The 22,185-nt window shown below is 41.2% G+C and overlaps 1 protein-coding gene across 2 annotated transcripts in view; it reads left to right on the plus strand.

The window, feature by feature from the left end:
* The window catches only part of CDH20 (cadherin 20), a 64,179-nt gene that overhangs the window by 39,710 nt on the left and 2,284 nt on the right, over positions 1-22,185 (plus strand). The window contains exons 6-9 of one of the 2 annotated variants that reach the window (XM_063130270.1): positions 5,254-5,390; positions 7,825-7,946; positions 12,603-12,720; positions 21,391-21,642. In XM_063130270.1, coding sequence (XP_062986340.1) covers positions 5,254-5,390; positions 7,825-7,946; positions 12,603-12,720; positions 21,391-21,642 — 629 coding nt within the window. Of the gene's footprint in view, positions 1-5,253; positions 5,391-7,824; positions 7,947-12,602; positions 12,729-21,390; positions 21,643-22,185 lie in introns of those variants that run through there. The other variant, XM_063130268.1, reaches the window with a different exon arrangement.

Here is a 22,185-nt window from a genome sequence, read left to right on the forward strand (position 1 = left end):
CCTAACCATGGCTTAGTGTGTCTTCTGAACAGGCCCTTCGTTTATATAGAATTATTCTGCCTTCTCAAAGCCCGCCACATGTGTTTTCTCAATCCTGTTAACAACATTGCAATGACACCGACCTCACACAGAAGGCCTTGCCTAGCACACCCTTCTCAAGCCAAGCGCCACCTCTTGAAAAGCCTGAGGAAGGGGTAAAAACAACACAACCTTTCCCCTATATGTGAGGGGAAAAGGTAAAGAGTTTTGAAAAATAGGTTCTATTGTTGAGGTACTGAACTGCAGGTGTATTGGTAGATGTTTTTTACACTGTGTAAAATAGCAGGTAACAAATCTGAGCTGACACGTGGTTTTTTGGTAACAGTAAAGTTTCTTGAAATTGAACAGATCTTTGGTATTTCAATTTAGATCAAACCTGCTTATTTTTATATTTAAAACAACAATCCTAAGTCCCTTAAAATCCTATCTCTTCTCACTCCTCACACACCAAACACTCTCAAGAAGCACAAGCCTCAGACACTCCACAAGAATAAGAATCAATATCAGATAAGACAAGACAAGACCAAACTAAACCACAATCCCCTTAGCCAAACTATTTTTACTCCTCCCTCCCCCTTTCTCACCGCATCACTAGCCACACCCACTCAGTCAAATATTCCGCACTTGCTAGACATACAAACTCAGACATACCTAAGGGACGGAAAGGTGGATATCACTACAAACATCATGAAGTAGGCCAGTGTTGTGATCCCCATATTATTGTCTGGATTCCCTTCCACCCTTGACCAGAGATTTCCACAGACCCCAGAACTGAGACATTATTGAAAAGAAAGCCCACTGAATCTGGGTTTATACTGCTTTTCCCTGATCAAGAAGGACCACATTAAACTGTAAGGTTAATTGTACCAACTGCATTTATGTACACAAGTCCATACCATTCCTATACATTGTTTTATATAAAGATATATCTTTATTGAAAAAAAACATACGTATGTTATTATCCTTACCCATTTTACTCCATTCCAGTTAAAAGCCCAGTATAACAGCTAGAAGTCATATTTAGAGTAGCCCCATTGAAATCAATGGGGCCTAAGTTAGTCATGATTTGCTTAAGCCCCACTGAATTTCAATGAGTCTTCTCTCAGAATGATGAAAACTGCATACAATCCACAGTTTTAAAAATAAAGTGTTAAACATGCAATGAGTGTTTCTCCTCAAATTCCATAGGCCCAAGACAGGATATAAAAATAATTTCCCCTGTCTCCCTAACTTGCAAGCCCACAGATTCCAACAGCCCTAACTAGCACTCATCTCATTGTGAAAAACCTCCTCTTCTTTCACATAACTTCCTAGCTAAAAAACAAATATATGTGGTTACTATGCAATTCTTACATATTTTTCACCCCAGTTCAACGTCAAATCTCTCTGGGAGGGGGGAATGTGTTTCTATCTGACTTTTATACTGTTAGTTTTACTCTACCCTGTGCCTGTTTGGTGCATTTTCTTCCCCTTCTTATTGTTTTATTATGATTTTATTAGAATGTAAGCCTATGCGGCAGGGTTTTGCTATTTTATTGTTTTACTCTGTACAGCACCAGGTACACTGATGGTGCTATATAAATTAATTAATTAATTAATTAATTAATAATCTATCAATAATTAGTCCTTGGGTCATAGGGGAACTCTCGGCCAGCTGTCTCCACACAAGGCCTGCCTACTTCATTAAGCCCAGGGTTAGGTCTGTTATTGCAACATTAAATGAAATGAAGGCTCACTGGACATTTTGGAGTATGGGACCAAAGTCGGGCCAACATTGTCCTTTTCTCATTTTTGTTTTAAGTCGGGAATGTTATCGGTCTTTTAAATAAACAACAACAATATGTTACTTTTGTAAACTGCCCAGAGAACTTCAGCTATGGGGCGGTATATAAATGTAATAAAATAAATATATAAATACATAATAAATAACTCAGGAGTGCCCTCCAGATGTTTTGACAGTAAACATTGGCCATGGCAACTAGAGATAAAGTTGGTGACGTCCCCTAAGCTAGCCACTGAGTTCATAGCTGAGATTAAAGCAAGTAGTTCTCAGCTCATATATTTAACTCTTTGTATAGCACTTTTCCTAAGTGCTCAGAACGCCTTTCATACAGCATCTTAGTCATTTGCAGAAGATTGGACTGCATCTCTATATTATGGGTGGGAGGCTGAGCAGAGAGATGGTAGCTTCTCATGGTCCATCCATGATGGAGCTGAGATCTGAACATGGAATGTCCCCTTTTTGCTCTTAATCACTTGCTCGCATAAGGAGGTGGAGTGGTGTCAATGACAAGGGCAGTCTGGTTCAAATCCCCAATCCAAAATAAAGACTTTTTGTTGGAGGGTGGGAAGAGCACTAGGATAAAGCATGTGAACACCAAAAGACGGAGTTGTACATGCATGGACTACCCAGGGGGTTACCCTTTTAGAATAGAGGCATTCTCCAACATGTTCTAGTCCAAAAATGACTTAGACTTCTGCACAAACCCTATTGTAACTCTGATAGCACAAGAGCACCATAGATCAGGAGACACACTGGACCGTAACCACTATGCCACACCGGCTCTCCGTTTGATAAACTGAGCTACCTAGATTTAAGCCAATTTAGTATTGCTGTGGATTCTTGAGCAGAATGCTGGGCCTAGCTATTTGTTTCCATTGACATAGGCCCATGTTGTCCAAGTTCTTTGCCAAAGTAGACAACATTTCATGAATTGGGAGGTTTACCCTGGGATTACTGAAAATATTTGTATTGTACGTAATATCACTTGGATCAAATGAACAGTTGTCTTCTTTCATAAATAAGGGCACGTGTCACTCCCCTGATCCTGAATTACTAAGATCATTGGGAGTTTGCCAATTACATCAGTGGTTTCATATTGACACCTTGATGGAAGCATGTTACTTCCTCACTGCATGCTGCCACAAAGTCTTTCTGAACAGCTTCTATCCTCACATCTCCTATCATCCAACGTATTAGCAACATGAACCTATTTTAACTACTGATAGTTAAAATTACCCAGCCCTGGACGAACTGAAGTAAATAGCATCAAGCCTAGAGGAAATACAATTATCTTTTATATGACAGCGTCCAATGTACAGAGCAAATGAGGTACTTTGCTGGCAGCAATGTTTCTCTTGCTTGGAATGCTTTTGCAAAAAGATACCATGTAATCAGGGAGTCACACTGAAACAGAATCCAAGCCTCAAAACCAGTTCATTCAGGGAATTATTTTTCACTGAACTAGAACTGAACCTGAAACTAAAATATTTCAGTTGCCATGAATCTAAACTGGAACTAACTTCTTAACCACACACACACACACCGTGTAAAGTTTCAAATAAGTGGTTGGATTTTCAGTAATCAGAGAGGGCTCTTCTCTCTTCCTGTCCTAAGCCAGATCTACACCAAGCAGGATATAACACTTGGGAAACAGTATCTGGAATGTGTCCTGGGCCTGAACAGTTGTCAATACTGTTATAAACCTTTATAAAGCAGTAGTGTAGATCCTGCCCTAGACAGACCAACAAAGGAGCATATTTTGACAGAACCACCAGAGAAGATCTGAGAAGAGAAAAGAGCCAGATTCTAAGATCCACCATTCTTCTGACTTTACCTTGACCCTGGCAAAAACTGCTTTTCTAGTATGACAATAAAGCATGACAGCTACTAAGCTGTAGACTTCAAAAGTATTTTAAAACTGTATTTTAAATACTAAAGTATTTTAAATACTAAAAAGTATTTTAGTAAACTGCCCAGAGAGCTTTGGCTATGGGGCAGTATATAAATGTAATAAAGAAGAAGAAGAAGAAGAAGAAGAAGAAGAAGAAGAAGAAGAAGAAGAAGAAGAAGAAGAAGAAGAAGAAGAAGCACTTTTCCATCTCATAGGGATTCAATGGGAGAAAAATGTAAGCATATGCTTAACTCTCCCATTTAAATGAATTAAAACTGTTCCTAACAAAAAGTTATATTTTAAATGGTGAATAGAACAGGGCTGTTTTTTGAAACAGAAATGTCTGGCTTGTTCGAGCTACACTGCAGTATGTGAGAATTGCAAGAAGCAAGAAACTTAACCCAACAGCATTCACATACTTATTGGTCCTTACCTGCATTCCTTTTTTCAGTGGGTTTCATCTCCATGATGATGAAAATAATACAGGCCTAATCTACACCAAGCAGGATATTGCAATATGAAAGTGGTATATAAAAGGCAGGAGCCACACCAAGCAGGATATAGCGGTATGAAAGTGGTATATGGTATGTGTCAATGGGCCCCAACAGTTGTCAGTGCACTTCAATAAAGCAGTAGTATGGCTCCTGCCTTTTATATACCGCTTTCATACCACTTTCAAAGTGGAATATCCTGCTTGGTGTAGATAGGGCCTAATTAGGAATATATGAGAATTTCATTTTTGCTCACAAAACATGTGAGCCTGCCCTTTTCGATGCTCCAACCATGAACCTGTTCACTAAATATTCACAAATTGTCGAACAAGTGCTCACATTTGTCTTGTTCCCGATTCTGAGTTCTCTTTCAGCAAATTTCCTAGGGCATGTCTACACCAGCCCTATATCCCAGGATCATCCTGGGATCATTCCTGTGCATCCAAATACCACACAGGGGATCCCGGAAGCAGGCAGGGAAGATCCCTCCATTTTCCTGGGACAACCCTTAGGTGTAGAAAGGGCCCTAATTTGCACACATTTCCTCAGTATATTGAATCAGCCCCACCTTAGCCCTACTACTCCAGGTCCTAATCCAGATTAGGGACCCTGTGCCTACTCATATGCATGTTGACTCAGACATCCCTGAGCAGTAAAGCTCCATGCACCTTAGCCTTTCCTCATAGGAAGATCCACCAACCCTCAATCATTTTAGTTCTTATACCCCTTTTGAGATGGAGTAGCCAGTATTCCAAGAATAAGTGCAAAACAGCATTATACTGGTCCTTCATTGCCAGGAAAAACGAAAGCATAATACCTGAAATTAGCTAAAATGGTTCTCCTCTATTCCTGCTACCCTAATCAGCATTAAAAGACTATTTACGGATTAAAGTGGGTGAACTGCTTATCAAACCACATTTTCAAGTTACTGTCTGAACTGGAACAAACCCAGAGATTTAAAAAGACATACTAATGAAGCTGAACTGAACTCAAATGTTTCATGGCTTGACACAGTGGATATAATACTTTCCAAATCTGTACTTTTACAGATATTCCATTGATCGAAGCAGTGATCCTGGACGCTTCTTTTATGTTGACATTACAACGGGTGCTCTGATGACTGCAAGACCTCTGGATCGGGAAGACATTTCATGGCACAATATCACCGTCCTTGCCGTGGAGATGAGTAAGGCAGAAAAAACATCTGGGATAAAGTGGAAAGGGATGGCGTGGCCACTGTTGACAGCTTTGCTTCAACTGTAGAGGCTGGTGCAGAAGCAACACTGGCTCCACCCACATCCTTCTTTTAATTATATTTTACTGGGTTTTAACATAGAAATTCAAGAGATTTTTCACTACCATAGAAACATATTCCTAGTCTGCCAGTTTTCATTTCTCTCAGGATTCATTTTTTTCCAGTCCTAAATTCATTTCATTTCAAACTCTGAGAATTTCTCAGGTATTAAATTCAAACTTTGAGGGAGGGGGGAGGAAGGAAATAAAGTTTACATGAACTCCCATAAGCATTTTGTCCACACTTCTCCTAAGACATGCATTTTGTATGCATTTTTGCCTAATATACACATCTTTGGTACACATTCTTTTGAGTGGAGAACTCCATTGCAAAATCTGGAGACGTATGAATTTCAAAGCATAACTGAGTTTTGTTTTGCACCGTGTTTTGAAAGTGCAGAATTCAGTAAGTTCATATTAAAATGCAAACTGAACAAATTTCTTAACCATCCATATGAACCCCAGTTATCTACCCATATATCCCATCCACCCCTTCCTCTAATCTCTTTATTGTAATTCTCATTTATCCTTATTCCTACATTCCAAATTATGCTGGTTAGAGATGCTTAACGTTTTGGAACTAAAACAGATATTTACACCTGTACACATAATGAAGGAAAATATATTGATCAAACAGTTCTTCATAATCTCTTCCCTTTATAATTTGTGATGCATGTGTATGTGGAGGTAAGAGTGAAAACTGGCTACACATTGTGAATACCATCTTCCTATCCTCTTCCCTCTTCGGAGAAAATTCATCCTTCCTGCCTAAACCACAGTTAAGGGATATACAAGGACCAACCTTAACTGCAATTAACATTAACCAGGTTTCCCATTTAATCAGGATGTAGAGCCAGTAACTCACAACCAGCTCTCAAATCATTTAACTGCAGTTAAAAAGAAGCCAGGGCTAAGTCTACATCCTCCATAGGGCATGCATATCTATATGCATTGCAGTGGAAACTGGAAACCACATTTTGTGTCTGATTGAGGGAATGAAACTAGCATTTAATTTTTACACTCCTGTGGGGTTCTGGAAATGAAATGTGAAGTTGTTTACTCAGATCATTAGCATGTACGGGAATTGTTGTTCAGTTCTTTTTCTTTGCTTTTTTTTGAAATGCAGTTCAGATCAGAGCGAGCACACGCACTCTCTCCAGGAACTATTAGTAGCAAAAACAGCTGCTCTGAATATTGCAGAGCTTATCGGAGTAGAGAGCAGCATTATCGAGAAGGATTGGATGGCTCAGGGAATTGCTAATGAGCTCAGAGCCTTTCACTTCTAGGTCACTGGTTCAAACCCTCCTTGAGCCAGTAGCGAGTAGCTGTCATAGCCATCTGCTTGTTCTACCACCACCCCTTTTTCCCCCCTGGCTTGTAGAAATGATTTTGTAACAAACCTTGCTTAGGTCAGAAAAAGCTGCTTGCCAAAGTCTCAGATATGTACAAAAACTTAGTTTTGGGTCACTGCGACTTTAGAATTACTGTGGCACTTCTGAGAACCCCTCGGCACTCATGCATGCATGCATGCTGGAGTTTTAATCTATGACACACTGGGTGGAACTAGACATTCGAGCAAATCAGATCAGGGGCATCAAACAAACAGACTTGGTGTCAAGTTCTTGTCCTATTTGCTGTAACAAATAGGATCTAGAAATAAAATTAGAGACTGAATTATTATGTGTATTTTTGTGCACGTTTTTTCCAGAACTGCATATCAATTGTATGCATTTTTAAATGTACACATTTTCTTCCTCTGATTAAATGGTGCCTGTGCACATTTTTAAAATGTATGCATTTTTTCATTTGCATTTTGCAAATGTATGCATTCTTGAAACACATTTTTCATGACATTAATTGCATTGCAAGCTAGGAAAGGTATGAATTTTGACTACAGATTGTGTTTGGGTCTGACTTTGGGTCTGGTAGCTAGGAACTAGGTAAATTCTGGTCAAAAATCAGCTGGAATTAATTTCTCATACATCCTTAAATACAATATAATGAAATCACTGTGATGCCAAACACCATCATTTCATTAATCTATTTTTTTTAAAAAAAAAAGATGTTTAGCTGTTCAGATTCACACTTGCAGAAGTAAATGCAACAGATACTTTTATATAAAAAGCTGGCAAGTTTTCATAGACACACAAGTAATTAAATCAGAGCCTCAAGAGCTCAACATGTATACCCTAACACATTGCATGCCCACCTGTTCTTCCTGGGCAGTGTGTTCTCCGCTAGAAATCTCTAACGTAATTCACAGTCCCAGAATTAATTTATGCCAAGACCAAACCGCTCTGATTTTAATTCGTTCTACCTTCTTCCAGACAATCCCTCACAGGTTGGCAGTGTTTCAGTCACAATAAGAGTCCTGGATGTGAATGACAATGCGCCAGAATTTTCCAGATTCTACGAGGCTTTTGTGTGTGAAAATGCAAAAGCTGGACAGGTGAGAAACTAAGAAAAATTCTATATGTATAAGGCTGGTGACATCATCTATGGCTCTGTGTGAATATGCCACTGTACAGCATTAGCTAACAAATAAAAAGAGGAATTGGTCTGTACTACTTGTGCATCCCTGAGTTAAGGATTTGTGCACTGCCTATAACGGAATTACAATAGTAGCTCTCCTATCATTGCACTTGAGTCACTGAGGAATCATGATGGGTGAATTGCCAGGCTGCTGAGCATAGATGCCAGAGAAGGTTGGTGCAAATCTCCACTGTGCTGGAGAGACACCCCTGAGCTATGCTGAACAAAGGCAGAATTGTATTTGGGATTTCCATTTGTTGCAATATGGATGTTGTCAATTTAAGTTCCAGTAGTATGACATCCCTGAAGTGATGGGTCTGGTAGATCTTTTTCCCCTCAAACACAATTGGTATTAACAAAATTCAATGAATGTTTATATCTCTGCTGCTATAACTGAACTCAGGGAAAAGGCCCTGCAAACCTGCTTTATTTCTCTTTCCCTTTCATCTATATTTCACACTAAAACCACTCCCACTATAACTGCTAACTCATTTCTTTGCCCTGCTTCTAGTCGCAGTGCAACTTTCAAAGCATTCACCTTACTACATAAAAGAATCAAGCCTTTAATGTTTCAGCTGGCACCCCTGAAAACCCCAGTTGTATCCATGATATTTCTAAAAATTATTTTTCAGTAGAAACCCAATGTGATCATTACAGCTGTTTGCCCTGCCCTAAATCAACCACAGGGGATGGGTTCCAGGGATGTGCTAGCTAGGGATGCTTGAGCAATCCCTGTGTTTACCCTGAAAGGGTTAGAAGGTTTGTGGATATTCTCAGGAAATGCATGCAATGCCACTGGAGGCACTAAAGAAGCACCTGCTCTGGTTCCCTGCCCCATGACTATTGCCATAACTTAGTGGTACCCAATAGGTCTTGTTTCAGACCTTAGCATTGCAAGTTAAAAGGACCAGGTAGCAAGGAATGGGAAAGGCTTTTTGACAACGCTGCTGTCATTCAGAGTAGATAATACTGAGCCAGATAGACAAAGGGCTTTTTTAGATTAAAGAAAAATCACATTTGCTTACCAGTGCTTTGCTTCCTGTTTCTCTTCTGCAATTGTAATGAGCTGAATTACACAGAAGGAGAGAGGCGACCACGGGCTTTGCTAGACCTGCCGGCTTACGCCGGCAGGGAGGCGGGGCCGAGGCGCGCTAACGTTAGTGCGCCTCCCCCAGGCTTCCACACGCACGACGCGCAGGGACGTCGAGTCCCTGCGGCATCCGCCATTTTTTTGTTTGTTTTGTTTTTGTTAAAGGGGCCGGTGCGCCCCGAAGACGGAGAAGGTAAGTGGGGTTTTTTTTTAACGGGGGGGAAGGATGGCAAGGGGGGTGGCAAGGGGGCAGGGCGGGTGCGATCGCACCGCTCGCCGCCCGAGCAAGCAGGCGAGCAGCGCTTGCCCGGGCAATGCCTGGCATGGGGCGGCATTGCCCGGGCAAGCGCCGCTCGGCTGCTTGCTCGGGCGGCGTGCAGCGCGATCGCACCCACCCTGCCCCCTTGCCACCCACCCTGCCATCCTTCCCCCTCCCCTCTCTCCCCCCCCCCCCGGGCCGATGGGCACAGCGCTCGTAGGCAGGTCTGCGGCTTTTCACAGCTACTCGCGAGTGAGCGAGTAACCGCGAAAAGCCGCGGAAGTCGCTAGACGTTCCCCAGCCTGAGGCCGGAGCTGGGGAAAAGGCGCGCCATAAGCGAATTCGCTTATGGCGCGTTAGACCAGGCCTCAGCGTGGCCTGCCGCCGGATTCCCCTGTGCGTCATGTGGACACACAGCAGGGAAACCGGGTCTGAAGGCGCGCTAAGGCCTGGTCTAGCAAGGCCCCACGTGGCCTGTAACTGAAAACTTTGGTGCTCAAAGTGTCATGGTATTGAATGGATCAGCACCCTGTAGTGGGTGTTTTGTAGTGCAACTTCCCTTGTGCACAGTAGGAAATTCTGAGATGTTTCAGAAAAAAGTGGGATATCTAAGGGTGTTTTTTTAAGAAACTGAACAACCAGGGGGGAAGGAGCGGGAGATAAAGAAGGTTCATGTTGTTGTCAAAAGGACCCGTGAACTTCAGTGAGTGGCCAGTCATGAGCTGTCCTTATTTTGCTCATGTGAAGGATCCCAAATTGTCTGACCTTGGATAAGGCAGTTAATATGATCCAATCTTTCATAATTTGAAGAAGTGTACCTTTGGGCCAGACTTCTTCTTGGCAGGAATGGCACACAGCATCGCTTTCCCACCAGAGATGCTAGTCTCCTTGGTTGGAAAAAATACTCCACTGAGGACTGGGAGCAGTTCCTGTGACCAATTTTCTTCACCGGTCCAACGGCACACAACTTTGCCTTCAGGCGTGGGGAGGTGGAGGCTTGTGGTATGCAGGGTCAAGGCGAACACAGCTGTGTTTGCTGCAGGCTAAGAGCAGGGCTCAGGTTACCCTGCTCCTGCTTATGACAACTTTGAGGAGGGCTGTTGGCCTAGGAAAGCACCTCTCTTCTCAAATGCTCACGACATCTCTAGTGTCAACCACTACCTAACCACCACCACCCACAAGCACTGCTCTGGTGCAAATTCAATTGAAACTTTTAGAGTTTACATGGAAGCTCTGCTTGCAAGCAAAATTGAAAATCGTATCATTATGAAAAGCCAGGTAAATCAATCTGTTTCCGTTATTTTGAATAAGTTTACGGTGCTGGACCCAGTGAATAAGAGAGATACCACATGATCGGACACTGCGATTTTGCACTGTGATATTGACAGAAAACTGAGGGGGTTCAGAACATGAACCTCACCACCAAGAAAAGGCAGTTTAGGATAAGGGATTGAAGTCTGAAATATTTTGCCCCTTCTCCTTCCAGGGTTGCTGTGTAGACACTGGGCTTTGGGCAGGGTCTCTTTGCGCAATTCATTATCCAAAGAAATTTAATTAATTCATTTGGTTGACTTCATTTTTGGGTCATTTCTCACTGTCCAATGCAGTTCTGCTTACCTCATTCACAGCTACAGCTACAAGAAGTCACATACCTTAACTTTGGTTGTCCATGGTGAATATGTGGAGGTGGACCCCACATAGTCTTATTTCAAATTCAATCTCATATTGTAAAGGATCTTTTTTTAGAAAAAAGTTGTTCAAAGTGTAGTAAAAAAAGATCTAACCATATATGCTGCCTTTGTATGAAAGTTTAACTGTAGGGGATATAGGAAATGATAGCGGAAATGATAGCGAAAACAATGAACAATAGGGGGAAATCATTACAAGGTGACTTTTTTCCACTTACAGTTTTGAATGTACAAATCTTCTTCAGACAGAAATTGTACAAATTGTATATAATGTCTTCGGGGGGGGGGATTAAAAAATTCCTTAAACTACCTTGCCAACAGGTCTTTCATAGCAGTTGCATATTGTAGTGTGCATCTAGAAACTTTTTTTCATTTAATGGGCTTGAATTTGTTATTTATACTCCACTTTTCAAACTAATTTTCCAAAGTGGCTTACACTAAAAGAAGCACATTACAACAACGATATACGTATATACCATATTTTTTCGATTCTAAGACGCACTTTTTTCCCCATATAAACATCTCTAAAAACGGGGTGCGTCTTAGAATCACGGGTGCGATTAGAATCCAAGCTTTTTTTCTTTTGGTGATACTGAAATTAGTGTGCGTCTTACAATCAATGGTGTCTTACAATCAAAGAAATATGGATATATATATCAATGATAAAAAATCAAATAAAATGCTAAAAAATACACCGCAGCATTAACAACAGAGTAAAATTAGCTCTAACACCTCCCTACCAAGGAAGAAAGGAAAACAGGAATATATTGGAACTAAAATAGATTTTGCAGTCAAAAATTTGAACATAAATGATTGGATCCAGACTTAGTCAGAGTAAGGCCATTGAAATCAATGGGATCCAAGTAAGTTTGGATCTGAAGTCTCACTGATTTCAGTGGGTATACTCTGAGTATAACTATGTCTGGATCCAGTCTATTCAGTTGTGTTATACAAAGTCAGTTCGTTCGTCTGTCTGGCCTTCTCTATTCTAACTTGTAGGCACCAATGTTGATTTGTTTTTGGCACATCTGCTTTCTTTAAAGAAGCCTTCCCTGACAGATGTTTTATTTGCATAGTTTGATTTTAAATATTTCACTTCTATATTTCGATTCTTTTTTCTTCTTTTCCATTGTTCACCACTTGGGGATCTTATTAGATATAGAGCAGTATTACAATCCTGTAAATAAATAAATAAACAAACAAACAAACTAGTAGCCTCTCCCCAACTTTTCAGACAATTTTTTCCTAACTCTGCTACCTGAATTTCTTTCAGCTGGACCTTGTGCTTTACCACCCAAATTTGTCCTTCACGGAATTTGTCCTTCACATATTTTGGCCCAAGTAACTTCACGCATTGTGTTTGATTCACCATTGATCCCTGCAACATTTTGATTGCCTTCATGGATCTGTCTACTTCTTTTGCAAGATCTGCTCAAATGCTAGGCTTGGTTGGTTTTCAATGTAATCCTTAAAAGCTGCTCTCTTCCTCCAATGGAGCTGCCATCAGTCTCTTTGTTTTGCTCTTCCATCCTACAGCTGATTCAGACAGTAAGTGCGGTAGACCAAGATGACCCACAGGAGGGACAGCACTTCTACTACAGCTTGGCTCCCGAGGCAGCTAACAACCCCAATTTTACACTAAGGGACAATCAAGGTAATTAGAGTGGACACCCATTTGTTTTGCTAACTAATGTCTTCTAGAATGCTTTGGACTTAAGAGGCTCTGGCTTAACAGTACGTCATGTGACTGTCAAGACAAATAATGCCAAGTGACACCTGCTCCTTAAAAGCAACGATAAAATGACATATTATTTTACACTTTGAACATTTACACCGAATTTGCCCCTGTATACATATTTCCCAGTGACAGGTTCTTTTATTTTGAGGAAATATGCCAATGTTGTGCAAATCCAAACCTTGTTTTCATGCTGTGGGCATCTTTTGTGAATGGGACTCTGCACAAAATGATTTAAAGGTCAGGTTTAAAAGTGGAATTGAGTGGTGGAGAGAATAAGAGGGACATTATTTTGTTCTTTTTGTATCCCAAGTTTTCCCCATATTCCCTCCACATAGCAAAGGTCATTTTCTTAATATTTCAGATTCTTTCTTTCTTTCACTTAGTTTTATTCTTCTTAAATTAATTTTGTTTACTTTTAAAATGGAAGTGACTTCATATAGGAAGACATTTGGCACAAAGGTAAGAGGCATTTTTCTAAAATAAAAAATATAAAACTAGAAGAAAATCCTAGCCATGAGGAGACACGCACAAATTGGTCACAAGTTTTAGAAATACAGAGTTATCCAACTCTGTCTGGAGAAACATATGCTGCCGTTTTTTGAAATACAGTCAGAATATAAGAGAACTGAACAGTTTGATATATAAGGGTTTATGTGGTAGGATCAAGCCAATGCTGTTCCTGAATATAAGCTACATACTAGGGAAGAGGGGAAATTTGTTTACCTAGTTTCACAATTTTGAACCACTATGCAAACTGAAACTCAATTTTCCTTCAAAATTCACATTGCTCAGAATTTTGCAATTGGGTTCCCCAGTCAAAAAAATGCATATGTTAGGGGAAATAATGTTAAACAATGTATTAGCTTAGGAAGATTGCTTGCAAAAAAGGGGGGAATTAGGCAAAATGAATACAAAAATAGTATGTATTAGGATAAATGTGCACAAACATACTTATGAATTATCATATAACTTTCAAAAAGATCATTACAGTTTGGGACGAACTGAATTTAAGACTGGAGAAAATCTCAAAGTTTGAGATGAGCTAAATTTAGGATTGGAAAAATGAGAAATGGAGAGAAACTGAAACTGAGAAATTTGTCCATCCCTACTTAGAGCAGGCATTCATTCAAATAAGCTATATACCTGGATTTAACGCACACAGATAAAATCAGATCTAATTCAGGTGTTACTTATGTGTGTGAGACGTTGCATTTGGTTGCAGTGTGGTTGAACAGATTTTATCCATAAAAGCACCAGGGTGATGAATTTATATGATTAAAAGACACTGGCTGGGGAATGCTGGGAGTTCTAGGACTTTTTTCCCATCTAAACATGCATAGAATTGTGCCCTTAATGATGTATCTACAAATACCTTCATTGCCACTCCCCAACCCAGCCACCCCCCTTCCTACCTACAAAAACCTAAATAAATGACTTGAGCTCACAAATAAACAAGTGGAACGTGCAACAAAATGCCTCTAACATGAGGAAAATGTGCTTTTGTTCAGAGGTCAAGCTAGCTAGTCATGCCCTCTTCAAAGTTATTCCATTCCATTCCCCCTTCCCTCTGGTTTTCCAATCCCTGCTCCAAATGTCAGCCAAATTCATGGCCATGGAGCATGCTCAATTCTCATTGAGCCATTTTAGGGCTGTTTTCCCCTTTAATCTGCAAATACTTGGGTTCTCCCAAGCCTGATGACACCTCCGTTTTGTGTACGGCTGCTGCTGTTTTAGCTGCATAAGGCTCAACACATGGGAGACCGATGACTTTGTGATGCAATCGACATCCTCAGGCACAGAATGTACCAGGAGCTTTATATGACACAATCATTCTGCCATTTCTTTCCTGAGATTTCCCCTTCCCTAAATAGTTTTATTTTAAGCTGGGGAAAATGCAGTATTTTTTCTACGCATGCTGTCAGACCGCCATTGCCTGTCCTTGTATTGTTGCCACGTCAATGTATGTGGGCAGAACTGAGGGGTGTGGTTATCAGGCTGTGACAACGATGGGGCGGTCTGTTGCCTCCCCATTCCCGGCACTTCCTCCTTCGCCATTTGCAGTTGTGTCAGCAGGTCAGCAGGATGGCCGTTGCTGAACAAGGGTTGCTGACAGGATGACACGCCGGCATTTGCAGATGACACAAAATTGGGTGGGATAGCTAATACCCTGGAAGACAGAAACAAACTTCAGAGTGATCTTGATAGGCTGGAGTGCTGGGCTGAAAACAACAGAATGAAATTTAATAGGGATAAATGCCAAGTTCTACATTTAGGGAATAGAAACCAAATGCACAGTTACAAGATGGGGGATACTTGGCTCAGCAATACTACAAACGATAAAGATCTTGGAATTGTTGTAGATCACAAGCTGAATATGAGCCAACAGTGCGATATGACTGCAAGAAAGGCAAATGCTATTTTGGGCTGCATTGATAGAAGTATAGCTTCCAAATCACGTGAGGTACTGGTTCCTCTCTATTCGGCCCTGGTTAGGCCTCATCTAGAGTATTATGTCCAGTTCTGGGCTCCACAATTCAAGAAGGACGCAGACAAGCTGGAGCGTGTTCAGAGGAGGGCAACCAGGATGATCAGAGGTCTAAAAACAAAGCCCTATGAAGAGAGACTGAAAGAACTGGGCATGTTTAGCCTGGAGAAGAGAAGATTGAGGGGAGACATGATAGCACTCTTCAAATACTTAAAAGGTTGTCACACAGAGGAGGGCCAGGATCTCTTCTCGATCCTCCCAGAGTGCAGGACACGGAATAATGGGCTCAAGTTAAAGGAAGCCAGATTCTGGCTGGACATCAGGAAAAACTTCCTGACTGTTAGAGCAGTGCGACGGTGGAATCAGCTACCTAGGGAGGTTGTGGGCTCTCCCACACTAGAGGCATTCAAGGGGCAGATGGACAACCATCTGTCAGGGATGCTTTAGGGTGGATTCCTGCATTGAGCAGGGGGTTGGACTCGATGGCCTTGTAGGCCCCTTCCAACTCTGCTATTCTATGATTCTATGACGCTGCGTGGACATGTGAAAGGTAGAATGGAGCGCTTGGCCGCCTCTTCCACTGAAGAAGGTGCATTTCATATGTCCACTGAGGAACCCTCCAGAGGTCCTGCTGCAACCCCAGGCTCAGCAAGGAGAAAGGGAGGACAGAGGGCTGCTCTCACAAGTAAAAAGTAAAAATGCTTGTGTATGGATGTAATCATTAGCCCCTCCTCTACCTTATCCATTTTAAGTCTCCCCCCCATACCGCCTGCATATCACTTCAATCTTGAACAGGAATTTGCCACTTTCCTTCCACTTGCTTTGCCTTTTGGCGCCTGAGATTTCCCTCCTGCCTGGAGAAACGTGGGTAGTTTCTTTACAGTGAAGCTCACCCATACTGGACGGGTGAGCCATTCATGACAGGGTGACCAATAGCTCCGTAGAGGGAGGGAAATGAGTGTGAACCACAGAGGAAGGTGCGAGAGTCAAACCATCGTACAAAGGCTTGACTCGCAACAGTGCTGCTGCTCCAGAGAGGTGTTGCCTCTCCATGTAAAGAAAAGAAATGGAAAGTTCTGGGATAAAACCCGCCAATGTAACGGGCCCGTGATTGAAGAGGGAGAAGCAACAATGGTGCAATTCCAGGAAGAAAAGCCTCATGTAGAAATGGCCTGTGTTTGCTCTATGGGATGGTATAGAAATAAATAGCACCGTAGCATCACCTAGTGGTGAAAACTAGTTCAATATCAAACGAAGCACGAATGGAAAACTTCCAGTTATTTCCATGAAGATATTTGCCCCACTGAAATGTTACAACACATGTCTGGATACTTTACTCACAAAAGCAGATAAGTAATTTCCACACATATGGTTGTCTCTGTTAATCCAGATGGTGTATTTAGTGGCAGAACGATTTCCCTCCCATTGGAACCAGCTCCATCATTTTTGTACATTTTCCTTGTGTTAAGGACATATTTGGGACTGTGAGGGCTTTGGATGTGGTGGATCTGCCCCCCTTGTGCCTCTACTGCATCTGAGCTCTGAGAACCAAGGGTCGTGGAGATTATCTCAAGGGCAGGGAGGGGGAATCTCAGGTCAGAACAAGTCCTCCAAGGATGGATTTCTCTCTCCACCAAACTAACTTTTATTTATTTATTTATTTATTACATTTCTATACCGCCCAATAGCCGAAGCTCTCTGGGCGGTTCACAAAAATTATAGCTGCTGAGGTGCATAAGATTATATACATCTAGATCATCAGATTACAACGTAATTGAATATACATATTGACAGAAATCTACATATACATGTTTTAAAGAAAATTCTAAGTATTAGTAGATCTTTTCTCCTTCAGTGACAAAACTGGAATCTTTAAAAGGATACCACTACCAAGAAACAGAATGCCTTCCCACATCAGAATGTTATAGCAATAAACTGCCCGTATCGGTTATTTGGAAATGGCTGCCCAAGTTTCCAGGGCATTGCCTTGTTGGAACACACTCTGACCTTGTCTTTCTCTTTTGAACATGCGTTGCTGATGATACAGGCTCACTTAACCCTTGAGGCATTATGCTAAGAGAGAGACAGAGACTTGGGAAAAATTATCAGCCTCAGATATATATCTTAAGTCAAAGTTCGGTGTAATCTGGAATGACAGCAGTGACTGAGTTTTTACCCATCACAATAGACAGTTTATAGGTATATGTCCGTTATCAGATGGTTCTGGCCTTTGGCATTTAATGTTCATTTAAACATTAAACCCTTTCCACTTTTAATCGGAATCTTTAGAACTGTGAATTAGAAATGTTTGGCTTCAGTAATGCTAAAGGTCAAAGTAAAATAGGAACCTTTTATATTTATTGCATTATTTTAAGCATAGTAATTAAAATGGTCTGTAATTTGGGGTGAGGGACCAACAACCACAAAAATGACCCATTCACTAATTGTTCCTACTAATCCTGTTGAGGATGTTGATGACGATGATGATGATGATGGATCCAGCCCACGGATATTTTCAGAATATAGTTCATGAGATTATTTTGGCCCAATTAGTGCATTTGGTCCAATTCATGTATTGCCACTAAGTTGCAGCTGTCATCAAACTACAACTTCCCTACAGTCAGGATCTAAGTTCTTGCAGTAACATAGGCAAATACTATGGTCCGATATTTACAGAGGCAAAAATCAGACCATCCAGAATGGATACTTGCTACCCACACTAGTGCTACCCCATCATGACTGCTCCTGATATGGGATGTTACTACATGACCTCTGGACAAGCCATGTGATCAGCACTTGCGTCAGTTACTTCTGTGACCTGATCATCCAGAAGTGGCTTTTGGGTGGCAGCCTTGTCATAGCATGTGTGAACAGAGCGTTTGTCATATAAACATCTCGCAGCAGAAGTGACATCTCTATACTGTATAGAGAGTGGGCTGATAAACGTAGTCGACATCTAACTTTCATGTGACAAAGCCAGTGTCTCTCTTATGTGATGGCATATTGCAAGGTCTTGGGGGTGGGAATGGGAATGCCTTGGATTTCTGACAGCCATGTCTTATCCCATCACGTTACTTGCAACCAATACTTATGGCCTCAAATCACTCTGGCATCTTATGAGACAAGCACAAACAAGGTTTGGCACACATGCATTGCACTTGAATTGTCAATTTGTCAACAAGTCTAGAAATTTCCGTAGGGGTGAACTGGATGCCTGCCCTTACATTAAACTAGTCAAAGAAGTTAAAGGGTGGGAAAAACATAGATGTTACTGGAAAATTAAACTCTAAGAAACCAGTTAGATGTGGTTATTTTTCATCCATCTTAGTAAGAAAATTAACAGCACCAGGGAATTTGTAAGTAAATCAAACTGAACTCCAAGCCCTTTACTAGAAATCCATATAACGTCCAACTTTAAAAAAAAAAATAGAATCACTTACTTAAAATTAAAAAGAGCAAAGCAAATTTAATCAAATTTTCTGGAACTTTATGAATCCTTGGGTTACCTCCCATGAGAGGAAGGGCTCCACTTACAGAAGACCTACCCTATTTGGGGAGATCTTCCCTCCCCCATACACCACAGCTTGCCCCATTCATTGGCAGGTTCTTCTGACTCTATGTAGCATTTTTAGAGGGCTGGAGGAGCTGCTGTGGGAAGGAGTGGAAGATCAGTTCCAACATTGTTGTTGATCCAGTGTGACTCTGGATACACCCCTTAGTATCTTATAGGACTATATATTTCTCTAGCTCTTTTATCACATGCTTTGTCTTCTGTCCTTTCCGCCTTTTCTTTCTCTCATTCTTTCTAACCTCCTTTCTTTTCACTCTCTTCTCTTTTCCTTGTCTGACTTTCTTTTTTCATCAATACTTTTATCTGTACATAAGCTGATAAGTTATAGAAAACAAGGGATTCATGGTATGGATATGAGCAGGGCACTTCCAAGGGTCCTTGGGATCAAGATATACAGACAGAGCATTTATAAAGTTCATCTGTTTTACTTTGTTAGTTAGTTAGTTAGATTTGCATACTGTCCAACAGGCAAATGCCTTTGGGGTATCATAAAACCCAAAACAACAATACAAGAATAAAACCAAACAAAAATACAAGAATTAAACTTTCAGTATTAAACATTAAAATATTTTTAAAATATTAAAAGCAATGAGACAGCAGTAAAATGAATAATCAGAGCAACAGATTAAAGATGAAATGCCTGCTTGAAGAGGAAGGTCTTAGCCAGATGTCTAAATGTTATCTGCTTTTATTGTTATAAGACAAAAAAAACCTCGAAATCTATAGAAGCCAAGTTGTGGGAATCATTTCCAAAGACTGGGAAATACTGTATCAGACAAAATGGGTTCACATGCCAGTGAAGTTCCAACATTAGGTAAAACTTAAGGGCACTGCAGAAACTTCTGTCCAGCGGGGGAAACCCATGTGCAGAAACACAGCTCCACATGCATATTGCCTTCACTTGGGTGAACACATTTGGATATGTACACACAGTATTCCCATCGGCCCTATCTCTGATACTGTGTGCTGATCCTCTGTTTGAAAAGTGGGTAAGTGAATCCTTTCTCCCTCTGAGCTATAACCCTTCTATAGCATTTTTTTTTAATGTATGAAAACCAAACAAAACTTTTTTTGTTCCTGCAGGCCTTTGGAGAATAAGCTGGCCCTCCATCTATGTTAAAGTCTTATAATTTTGTTGTTTATTTTAAACTTTTATGGATTCCCCCCCCCCCAATGTATGTTTAAACTTTGTAGGGCCGCCTTGAGGCCCAGCATTGGGCAAAAGGCGGGATACAAATATAATAATAATAATAATAATAATAATAATAATAATAATAATAATAATAATAATACCACCAGGTAGCCTATAGCAATGGAAGGACCTGGGATTTGAACCCACAGCGCATGGATGCACTCCTAATAAAAGCACCCAAATTAAACTACTGAGGTACAATCCTATGCATGTTTAGACATGGGGGAAATCCTACAACTCGTAGAATCATAGAATAGTAGATTTAGAAGGGGCTTATAAGGCCATCGAGTCCAACCCCCCCCCCCCCCCGCTCAGTGCAGGAATCCACCTTAAAGCATACCTGACAGATAGCCGTCCAACTGCATCTTGGATGCCTCTAGTGTGGGAGAGCCCATGACCTCCCTAGGTAATCGGTTCCATTGTTGTACCTCTCTTAAAGTCAGGAAGCTTTTCCTGATGTCCAGCCAGAATTTGGCTGCCTGTAACTTGAGCCCATTAATCCATGTTCTGCACTCTGGGATGATCAAGAAGAGATCCTGGCCCTCCTCTCTTTGACAACCTTTCCAGTATTTGAAGAGTGCTATCCTGTTTCCCCTCAATCTTCTCTTCTCCAGGCTAAACATACCCAGTTCTTTCAGTCTCTCCACATAGGGCTTTGTTTCCAGACCCCTGATCATCCTTGTTGCCCTCTTCTAAACATGCTCCAGCTTGTCAGCATCCTTCTTGAAGTGTGGTGCCCAGAACTTGACACAATACTCAAGATGAGGCCTAACCAGGGCCAAATAGAGGGGAACTAGTACCTCACTCATTTTGGAAGCTATACTTCTATTAATGCATCCCAAAATAGCATTTGCTACCCCCTACACACAGACAAACACACAACCAGCCAGGATATTTTTCCATCTAAATATGCATAGGATTGTCCCCTGAACAACATTTCCTTTGGTGTAAGGGTTAAATTAAGACATGGGTTTCTTGAGGAATTAAGCCCAGGACTTCTTGCACCCAGAATAAATCAAGAAGCCTAATTCAATTCTCCAGGAACAAATAAACAAAATCAGTGAGCATGAGAAAATCTACTAAGGAAAGGCAGCCCACAATGTCTAGTTTTATCTTGCTTTCTGACAGCAATTCGGGTGAGGCTTGACCTCTGAGCAGGCATATCTTCAGGTAACGTGTTACCTCTGCAAATGTGTGCTTCAATTCATATTTGCAGGGGTGCAGGTTTCCACCACCTTCTGATTTCCCCCCTGCATCCTTTCCCATCATACTTCCCAAGCTGGACTTATGACACTGCAAATTAATATCAGATTCTTTGCTTTTCTAATTTTACTCTAGATAACACAGCTTGGATTTTAACCAGGAGATCAGGCTTCCGGCAGCATGAGCAGAACACTTTTTACCTTCCTATCTTGATAGCTGATAATGGGCGTCCCATGCTGAGCAGCACGGGGACTGTAACCATTCACGTCTGCAACTGTGATGAAAAAGGTCTTGTGATGTCCTGTAATGCAGAGGCCTACGTACTCCCCGTCAGCCTGAGCAGAGGAGCACTTATTGCCATTCTAGCCTGCATCTTTGTCTTGCTAGGTAAATATACATATCATTGCTTGAATTGAAGGATAACATCACGTGTATTTTAATCCCAATAGGGAAGGCTACCATACTCACTGGATTGGAGACCCAATGTTCACCCAGGATGGAGTCACCTGGATTTTATATTTTTTAAAAAAATGGAGGATTAACAATTGTCTGCTACTTGTTCCTGGTGGTCCTAGGGGCACTGAAACCTGAAACCAATTTGCAGAGCCCAATTTGAATGTCTGCAACCCATCTCCTCCATGTCATCTTTAGACTACCTCTATCCAGGCATCTGCATAGTTAGCCTTTCTTTCTCCTCCCAGCCCCCTTGTCAACCTGCTTTTTGTAACATCTTGCCTGATGAAGAGATCTGGAGATCTCAAAAGCCCACACATTTAGTCTAATAAAGGTATTACACCATATGGCTTCTAGAAATAGACAGTAAGCCTTTGAAAAGGCTATATGCTCCTGTTAAAGTTGTGTGGGACTTTTTGTTAACATTTCCTATTTTTATTCAGTTGACTAGTAATTGATCTAGCGCATGTACCATCT

The sequence above is a fragment of the Elgaria multicarinata genome, chromosome 7, assembly GCF_023053635.1.
Source record: "Elgaria multicarinata webbii isolate HBS135686 ecotype San Diego chromosome 7, rElgMul1.1.pri, whole genome shotgun sequence".
In the NCBI taxonomy this organism is placed as follows: Eukaryota; Metazoa; Chordata; class Lepidosauria; order Squamata; family Anguidae; genus Elgaria; species Elgaria multicarinata.